We start from the raw sequence: 10268 nt of genomic DNA, 5'->3' as shown, positions 1-10268 counted from the left end.
GATTCCGCAGCAGCAGAGCCGCATTGATTTCAATGGGATTCTGCTGCCCTGTGCACATAGCACAATTTCCACGTTGGAAACATTTGGTGCGGAAATTCAAATTCTGTTTTCTGCAGAAAGAATGAACATGTCCATAACCCAGCAGTGGGAACCCTGCGATTAGACATCTTATCCCCTAGGGGATAAGATGTTTTCCGGAGGAGTACCCCTTTAAATCTGGATATGTATGGACACTTATGTAACTGATGAAACATACAGTACACTGTTCTGTTATATGTGAGACATACTGCTCTGTGTTAAAAATTGAAAAGTTTCCAAAAGAAAAACCCCATTATTTGCTTCATTTTCATATATTCTTGTAAATAAATGTGACAATAAATGAATGGCTCATGAAAAAAATTTAATGGGCAACACCAGCCAATATTTACGATATAAAAAATAATTCAATTTAAAATATCCTACATAGGTTTTTAACTCCTATCATGTACAGGTTTCAAATACCTTAGGGCGGATTTATCAGAAGAGTTGTCATATGGACCCACTCTATGGCAACCCACTGGGAGGGGGGGGGGGAGGTAGAGACTGTAGAAGCCATATTTGAAGCTTAGAAAAGTGGGTACCATCTCCAAAAAAGTGGGTCTGCTGGCCTGATAGTTTGGATATTATTACTATACCAAAACACAGGAGTTTGCAAGATGCCATAGAGCCGCAAGATTAGGACCCCTACGGAGCCGATGGAGGGTGTAAGGGGGTTGTTCAAGGTCCTAGGGCAGTATTTCCCAATCAGGGTGCCTCCAGCTGTTGCGAAACTACAACTCTCACCATGCCCGGGCATGCTGGGAGTTGTAGTTTCGCAACAGCTGGAAGCACCCTGGTAGGGAAACACTCTGCTAGGGCATTATACAGTTGTAATATTGCTCCCTTTGTGCATATATATTGCCCTGAACAGGTCAAAGTGGTTCACACTTGACCGTAGTTGTACTTTTGTATAATAAAATTTGTAACTATTCTTAAAAATCTTTAAGCTGCTGTATATCTGCACATGAAATATCTGACATATGGATCAATGAAGGCAACCCATCACATTTACAATGCTATCCAATCTGTTATGAAGCAGAAGGAGTTAAGCAGATTGATATATATCATTTTGTACAGAAAAATATCAATATAAATAGTCCTTTATTCATCTATATTCCTGCTACTTCTGGGCTTAGAATTCCCATGGGCGGTCCTGATCGGTGATTGACAGCCTTCCCTAGAAATAACTGTCAATCACTGAATAAAGGGGTTATCCAGGAATGGAAAAACTGTGCCACGTCTGTCCTCAGGTTGTGTGTGGTATTACAACTTAAAATAATAAATAACTAACTAAATAAATAAATCATACAACCCTTAAAGGGGTACTCCGCCCCTAGACATCTTATCCCCTATCCAAAGGATAGGGGATAAGATTTCAGATCGCCGCGGTCCCTCTGCTGGTGAGCCCCGGGATCCCCGCTGCGGCACCGCGCTATCATTACAGCACAGAGCGAGTTCACTCTGTAAGTAATGACGGGCAATACAGGGGCCGGAGCATCGTTACGTCACGGCTCTGCCCCTCGTGACATCACGCCCCACCCCCCTCAATACAAGTCTATGGGAGGGGGCGTGGCGGTCGTCATGCCCCCTGCCATAGACTTGCATTAGGGGGACGGGCCGTGATGTCACAAGGGGTGGAGCCGTGACGTAACGATGCTCCGGCCCCTGTATCGTCCGTCATTACTTACAGAGCGAACTCACTCTGTGCTGTAATGATAGCGCGGTGCCGCAGCGGCGATCCCCGGGGTCCCCAGCAGCAGGACCGCAGTGATCTGAAATCTTATCCCCTATCCTTTGGATAGGGGATAAAATGTCTAGGGGCGGAGTACCCCTTTAAGAGGTTACCCTCTACAGGGGAAAACCCCAAAAAGAGACCCCCCCCTTCCCAAAACAGTATATTTTATTATGCTTCTAAAAGCTACACCTTGAGGGTTGTATGATTTATTATTCTGCGCTGAGATCTTCAGGGGCATTGGACTATTTTGTCTGGTATTACAACTTGGCTCTATTCAAGGGGTACTCCTGTCATGCCCCCTCCCAAAGGCTTGCATTGAGGGGGTGGAGCGTGATGTCACACAGGGGTGGGACCATGATGTCACAATGCTCCAGCCCCCGTGATCGCCAGTAATCAGACCCAGAGCGAACATGCTCCGGGGACTTATTATAACGGGGTGCTGCGTGCAAGATCACGGGGGTCCCCAGTGGCGGAACCCCCGCGATCAGGCATCTTATCCCCTATCCTTTGGATAGGGGATAAGATATCTTAGCGCCGGAGCACCCCTTTAATTCTAATTGAACTGAGCTGCAATACCATACACAACCTGAGCATAGGAGTGGTGCTGTTTTTGGAAGAAATCAGCTCAGTTTTTCTAGTCTTAAATAACCCATTTAAGACCGCCCACTGGACTCCTAAGCCCGAAATGAGCAGGGATTTAAATAAATAAATGACAAGTCATCCTGTAACTTTCCCCATCAAATGATATATCAATCTGCTCAGCTCTTCCTTCTCTATAGCACCATACCTGCAGATTGGACTGAATTTTTAGAGTGACAGGTTCCCTTTAATAGGATTGTATAAGCCAGTAGTCTCTAACCTGTAACTGTTCCGAGATCTACATTTCCCAGAATGCTCTAGCAAGTCTTGGTTTCATTTATTGTAGAAACGTCCATGAATAAAACCATCATACTGAAGTGTTTTCCAACCAAGGTGCCTCCAGCTGTTTCAAAACTACAACTCCCAGCATGCCGGGAGTTGTAGTTTTGAAACGCTGCCATAACTAATAAGCTATGGGTAGAAAATTCAGTTGGTTACTTGTCCCTAAGAAGTGACGGTTTTGCTTAAAGTCATGTGGAAATAAAGCAGGTTTATGGGTTAATGCAATATGCTGGCTTCTTTGTTCACCCTGCGACTTGTAGTTCCGCAACAGCCTTAAGGTTGCTGTTTAAAGGGGTTATCCAGGAAAAATCTTTTTTTTTATATATCAACTGGCTTCAGAAAGATAAACAGATTTGTAAATTACTTCTATTAAAAAATCTTAATCCTTTCAGTACTTATGAGCTTCTGAAGTTAAGGTTGTTCTTTTCTGTCTAAGTGCTCTCTGATGACACGTGTCTTGGGAACCGCCCAGTTTAGAAGAGGTTTGCTATGGGCATTTGCTTCTAAACTGGGCGGTTTCCAAGACACGTGTCATCAGAGAGCACTTAGACAGAAAAGAACAACCTTAACTTCAGAAGCTCATAAGTACTGAAAGGATTAAGATTTTTTTATAGAAGTAATTTACAAATCTGTTTAGCTTTCTGGAGCCAGTTGATATATATAAAAAAAAAAGCTTTTTCCTGGATAACCCCTTTAAAGAGGGCTGGTGCAGGCAATAATGGGATTGGACATGTGGCAGCTTGCAATGAGTTTATCTACCAGTATAACGATGGGCAAAAGAAAGCGGAGGCTTTAATAAGAGACAATAAACAATAACAATGGTGATGTTCAAGCGAGAAACAAAAGGAAAAAGACATTTTATTTTTCTCAAGTGAAAAGAAAAAAAAAAGAAGACATATATAAGCAATTATTCTGACCAGGAAAGTTGTGTATCCCTATATACTATCACTGGGCTGCTGCGAGCAAATGGCCCTCCCAGCAGGGGACAAGAAGGTGGGCACCTGTCTCTGTGCGGTTACTATACATGACACACACCAGGTCACAATTTCCAACAACGTTTAAAGAGATTGATAAAAGAAGAGGGGGGATGGGGGAGGTTGAGAGAAGGATCCCCCCCAACGGGTATTCCTTAGATATGTCAAACACTTATTGTGGAAGGGCCTTTAGTATTGCATTCACTTCCTCCGCCACGGCTGTCAGCGCAAACTCGAATTGCTCCTGGAAGACAAAAAAAGAAAGAAAGAAAAAAGAATAAACTAAAAATAATCAGTAAAACGGGGCAGTAAAAACATTGTCTCTCCTAGCGTTTAAGCAGTTGTAGCTTCGCGAGAAGCGGGAAAGGGAATCCTAATCATCACAATATGCTCTTCAATCACCAAGAAGATATTGCAGGACGCGCCATGATTGCCGAGAAGCCATTCATTATGCATAAGACAATACTTTCTCGACAGAGATCTGCACATGATTTGCATTCGTGAAAAAAAAGCCCATGAATCCATCATGCCGTAGTTCTTCCTGCAGAACTATATTTTCAGCAAATCCATCAGAATTGTTTTGATGTCCCTCTAAAGCTGGGGACATCAAAACACAGCTGTCAGATACGCTTCCGCTCGGACAATAGCTATCCCCTCCGGCTCCCCTCCCTTTCTATGGAGCATGCCGGATCCTTCGTTTGCTCTTCGATAGATGAGAATCAGGTTGACCTCATTCATATTAGACAGTTGGACAATCCCAACATTAGTGTGTGACCAACTATATATATATATCCTCTTATTCTAACATAGTTTATAATTTTCTATCTATGTATCATCCTACTCCTTCTTCACCTCTGCTACATGTCAGACCCCTGCCTCATAAGGCTAGGTAATTACATCATATTTTTGATCAGACTTTGTTTTGATCCCTTCTTATTAATTTTTTATGGTATAAAAAGTTACCAAAAATACGCTATTTTGGACTTTGGAATTTTTTTGCGCGTACGCCATTGACCGTGCAGTTTAATTAAGTATATATTTTCATAGTTCGGACATTTATGCACGTGGCGATGCCACATATGTTTATATTTATTTTCCTTTACATAGGTTTTTTTTTATGGGAAAAAGGGGGGGGGGGGGTGAATCAGACTTTTATTAGGGAAGGGGTTAAATCACATTAACCCTTTATTTTCATTAACCCTTTTTTTTTTGCAATGTTATAGCCCCCATAGGGGACTATAACATTGCACACACTGATTTCCTACACTAGTCACTGCCATGCAAAAGCATGGCATTGATCAGTGTTATCGCCGCTCGACTGAATCTCAGGCACGGAGCAGTCATTCGGCGATAGCACAGCGAGGAGGCAGGAAGGGATCCTCCGTGCGTCCTGCAAGTTGTTCAGGACGCCGCGATTTCACAGCAGCAGTCCCGAACAGCACCACTGAGCTGCCAGGAAGGTTTCACTTTCACTTCATACGCGGCGATCTACTTTGATTGCCGCGTCTGAAGGGTTAATACCAGGAATCACCGCAATCAGTGATGTCCGGTATTAGGGCTGTTGATGGCCACCGGGACTGTTATATCGCGGGAGCCGGCGCAGGACGCAAATATACGTCCTGCGTCGTTAAGGAGTTAACAGACAAACAAATAGAAGTAAATGGATGCAAACAGATGTTATCTGTTTGCATCCGTTTGGATCTGTTATTGTTCAGTTAATAAACAAAAAAATGTTTTTTTGTTCTGAGCATGCTCAGAAGTAAAAACGGATCAGAAACAGATTGAAAAAAATGGATGCAAACGGATGGCATTAAATGCTCATCGGTTTCCCATAGACTTCAATGTTAAATTTATTATATCCGCTTTTGATCCGTTTTTTTTTTTACGGATAAAAAAATACTGCATGCAAAGTCTTTTCTACGGCAAACAAACAGAATAGGAAGCAAACGGGTGACAAAGGACTGCGATAAAATCCCATTTACATCAATGGGATTCTTTTCCAGCTGTTTGCAACCCATTTGCGAAAGTATTGAATGGATTGCATAACGGGCATGAATTTACGGCCGTGTGAACGAGCCCATAGCCTTCCATTTGTGTATACAGCTCCTGTGTGTCTCATTTGCTACATCCTGTATTCATTTGCCTCCTCTTCTTACAATCCTAATACCTGTAGGTCAGCAATAAGATGAAGGAGCAGAAAACATATGTTGCAAAGGTGTACACCGCCTTCATTGCCTAAACCTGGCCATACACATAATATAGTTATATATCTGTTTCCATGCTCAGTGTGGAGAGATGGCTACAGCCAGACATACCTGGAGGAGAAAAGAATTAGGCAGCCAAAATCCAACATGCCCCAGCTATCTCTTCCCCAACACATACCATGGAGAGATTCGGGAGAACCCAATGCATAGAATATGGTTGGCCAGTCCCTCAGAATTTGGCAGGTTTGGTCAACGCATCTCTATTGTGTATAGCCAATGTTTCATCTCCTACAAGCTATCTTTTCTATCCTCTACTATGCATCAACCCACTCCCTACACCGCTTGCTATGCCAAACAATGGATGAATGGAGTTTTGCTACAGCCAGGGAGCCATAGGTTGGGCAACACCGCCTTATTGAGTCATTACAATTCATGTGCACTATGAGAAAGGTACATTAAAAGCCATCAGCTATCAAGGCATGATGGGAATTTGCAATGTTCCTCACAGGTCGGGAAACATTACCTTAGAGGGTCAGGGAAGTGTATACATTCTTTTAGAAAGGTACCAGTAAAAGAGGGAGACTAGGAAAATTGAAAGCTAGGGGAATGTACTATAAAACACCAATAACCGTAATTGCCAGTACAATACACAGTAGGCCATTTTTGTTTATTTTTTATACTAAAGAGAAATATTGCAATGGGAATCCATTGCGATCCTTGAAAATAATAACAATAGTTTATGCCGGCTGTGAACACTACATTATTGGTGTAGTAATTTGGGTGGCTGTTTGCCTGGGGACTTCTTCTAATTGGCATTTCTAACCTGATTTTTAATCCTAAGACTTAAAATAATCAGAAAGCCTACAAATTCTTATTTGTATTCTGTCGGCAAATAGTGCGGTTTGTTTAAATCCATCAAGTCTAATTCTCCTGAGAGCGCCCGGCCCTGGCAAGTAATCAGATACTTATAATTTACCAGGCATTTCCATGAGAGATTTGGGCAGTGTAACTGTCTGGAAACAGAATGGAAATGTGATTACCACGTAGCCCATGACAGGATGGCCGCACATGGCTTGTTTACAGAATATTCACATTTAATTGGCTTTTTTTGTTTCCTTTTTTTGCTATTTTTTTTTTATTGTTAATAGAAAATCCATCATGAGGAAAAAGAAAAAAGAAAAAAATCATTAACAAAAGGTCAAACACTGTATTTGGGTCAACTTATTAAATGGGTTGTCATTTCACGTTTACTATTCGCTTTAATCATTAATCTGTGTCTGAACGGTGACAAAATCATCACATCCAAAAAAATGAAAATCTATTAGCAGGAATATTTATGGGATATTATAATTTTTTGGCTCTGCAGGTGACTGTCATCCTACAGTGTTTATTTACTGGAGGGATAGTGCATGTGGCTTTGGTGGTGCCGCTACAGTCAGGGGGTACAGCTACGAATGACTAATATTAATGGGCACTAAGAGCCAATGGAAACTAAGAGCCAATGCAGAGGTCAGCTTTTTACAGGATCTACAAAGTTCAAAAACAAGGTTGAAGAATTGCTCCAAGAGACATCTGAAAGGAGATTCCCAGGGCAGGTGCAAGGATATCTGCCACCCTAGGCAAAAGCTAATATTGCCACCCCCTCGACCCCATCCATTGACACCCCACTGACACAAACCCCCTCCCCATGTAATCTCCTTACTCTTAGGGTAACACAAATCTCCTCCTCATGTAATCACCCTACTATTGTGGTGACACACTGTAACAAACCCCCTCCTCATGTAATATCTCCATCTTATTGAGGTGACACACTGGAAAGAGGGGTGTCAGAGAGACAGATGTGATGAGACGTAAGTGCTGTCAGGATGCTGGACGGACCTCACAGAGGAGTGCTGCATGCAGTGGTGCTGCGCTTCTCTTGTAGACTGAAAAAATGCTAATTATTATGGTACCGGGGGGTTGTATTGGGTGCACGCTGTCAGGATGTCAGTTCGGTGGGAGTGGTGCTGGCTGTGAGCGGGTGGTTAAGATGCTGGCTTGCAAAGTTTCTTGCAGCGGACAGAGCAGCGCCGTACTCAAGAGGGTGCCCTAGGCAGCTGCCTATTTTGCCTATAGACAGAGGCGGCCCTGGACATTCCCATCCAGGCTGCCTTAATGTGGTAGTGTCAGGTTGCAGTAAATAAAGGGCGGGTTAAAATTTTTACTATGGTGCCCCATCTCATCTATGGTCATCCCTGGTCAACATGTGTCTTAATGAATATGCTGACCTAGTCATTTAAAACAAATAAATAAAACATGTTCACCTATGAAAATTGTTTTCTAGTTTATAGATGGAATTATTGTATAACTTAAAGGGGTTATCCAGGAAAAAAAAACTTTTTTTTTATATATCAACTGGCTCCAGAAAGTTAATCAGATTTGTAAATTACTTCTATTAAAAAATCGTAATCCTTTCAGTACTTATGAGCTTCTGAAGTTAAGGTTGTTCCTTTCTGTCTAAGTGCTCTCTGATGACACCTGTCTCGGGAACCGCCCAGTTTAGAAGAGGTTTGCTATGGGGATTTGCTCCTAAACTGGGCGGTTCCCGAGACATGTGTCATCAGAGAGCACTTAGACTGAAAAGAACAACCTTAACTTCAGAAGCTCATAAGTACTGAAAGGATTAAGATTTTTTAATAGAAGTAATTTACAAATCTGTTTAACTTTCTGGAGCCAGTTGATATATATATTAAAAAAAAAGTTTTTTCCTGGATAACCCCTTTAAGTAAGAAATAAGACTTCACTCACTGAGGAGCATGGAATCCTCAGCACTTCTGGACACCGGTAATTGTAAAATACAAACACTTTATTTCTTTCTTCATTAAAAACATAGTAGGGATACAAAATGGGTAAAATCAGACCAGTCTGGTCTGATTTTACCCATTTTGCACCCCTACTATGTTTTTAATGAAGAAATAAATAAAGTGTTTGTATTTTACAATTACCGGTGTCCAGAAGTGCTGAGGATTCCATGCTCCTCAGTGAGTGAAGTCTTGTTTCCTACCTACCTTGTTTGCGGAAGCAACGCCCTGACAGCACCTGGACCGGAGGGGAATCGTGAACTTGCATGCTGGAGTAGGTGAGCGGACTTTTTCCTTGTTTATGCTTTGAATATAATAACTAAATTTGTGACCAAAATACAAAACAGCCTTTTTGCAATTTTTGCAGACTGATTCCTAATGTTTACACATTGGCCCTCATTTACTATTGCAAACCCGACATGTTTTGTCGGGTTGTGCGGCAGAAATTCTGTCTGCGCCAGATTTTGCACTCAGAATTTGCGCCAGAATTGAAAAAACCCCGGCTAACTCTCCATTTTGCTAAGAAAACCCAAAAAGGGGCGTGGTCACCTGGGAAAGGGGTGTGGTCTCAGAAAAGGGGCATGTCCCCGATATTTTCACAAAAACCCAACATATTTACTAAGGTTTCCACATAAAATGTGGTGGATTTGAGCTGAGGAAAACCCAAAAGGGGGCGTGGTTGCCTGGAAAAGGGGGCGTTGTCTCTGAAAAGGGGCGTGTCCCCGATATTTTCACAAAAACCCAACATATTTACTAAGGTTTCCACAGAAAATGTGGTGGATTTGAGCTGAGGAAAACCCCACAGATCAGAACATGTGTAAAAAAAAAGCAAAATGTAGGAAAAGTGGAAAATGTAGAGAAACTTTATATCGTGGAAAATAAATTGTAGGGAATTAAAACCCACAAAGAAACCTACACAACACTCTTAGTAAATAAGGGCCATTGTGTATTATGTAAAGTAATATGAAGTAGGACCAACAGAGGTCCACCATTCATAAAACTATTCCGCTGTGTTATCGGAACGTAGCTAAATAATATCTCATTTACATCAGGTTTTCCCCCAAGTTTAGCAAGTATGTTGGAAATTTCCGCACATACACACTAATTTAGGGGAGATTTATCAAAACCTGTCCAGAGGAAAAGTTACTTAGTTGCCCATAGCAACCAATCAGATCGCTTCTTTCACTTTTGAAAAGGCCTCTGAGAAGTGAAAGAAGCGATTGGTTGCTATGGGCAACTAAGCAACTTTTCCTCTGGACAGGTTTTGATAAATCTCCCCCTCCAAATGTGTCCATAGGAGTCCATTGTGAGATGGTGGCCACAAGGTTGTCCTTTTTGGTCTCCGTCTGGCAGGTATATGTCAATCTATGGCAAAAATGAAGTAGGAAGATCATAGTAGACTATGTTTTCCATACTTCAGGATCCTCTAAGAAAACTGAATCCTTTATACCAGTGTTTTACAATCAGTGTTCCTCCAGCTGATGCAAAACTACAACTCCCAGCATGCCCGGACAGC

At 42.0% G+C, this 10268-nt stretch overlaps 1 protein-coding gene across 1 annotated transcript in view; it reads right to left on the bottom strand.

Moving 5' to 3' along the window:
• Positions 1–3508: 3508 nt before the first annotated feature.
• Positions 3509–10268, bottom strand: part of PTPRN2 (protein tyrosine phosphatase receptor type N2) — a 1048643-nt gene continuing 1041883 nt past the window's right edge. Inside the window, exon 23 of the mRNA XM_056519562.1 lies at positions 3509–3952. Coding sequence (XP_056375537.1) covers positions 3881–3952 — 72 coding nt within the window. The 3' untranslated portion in view covers positions 3509–3880. The remainder of the gene's footprint in view (positions 3953–10268) is intronic.

Source organism: Hyla sarda, chromosome 5 (genome assembly GCF_029499605.1).
Source record: "Hyla sarda isolate aHylSar1 chromosome 5, aHylSar1.hap1, whole genome shotgun sequence".
NCBI classification, from domain to species: domain Eukaryota; kingdom Metazoa; phylum Chordata; class Amphibia; order Anura; family Hylidae; genus Hyla; species Hyla sarda.
The sequence above is the reverse complement of the archived record's forward strand: the minus strand, read 5'-3'. Positions and strand labels throughout refer to the sequence as shown.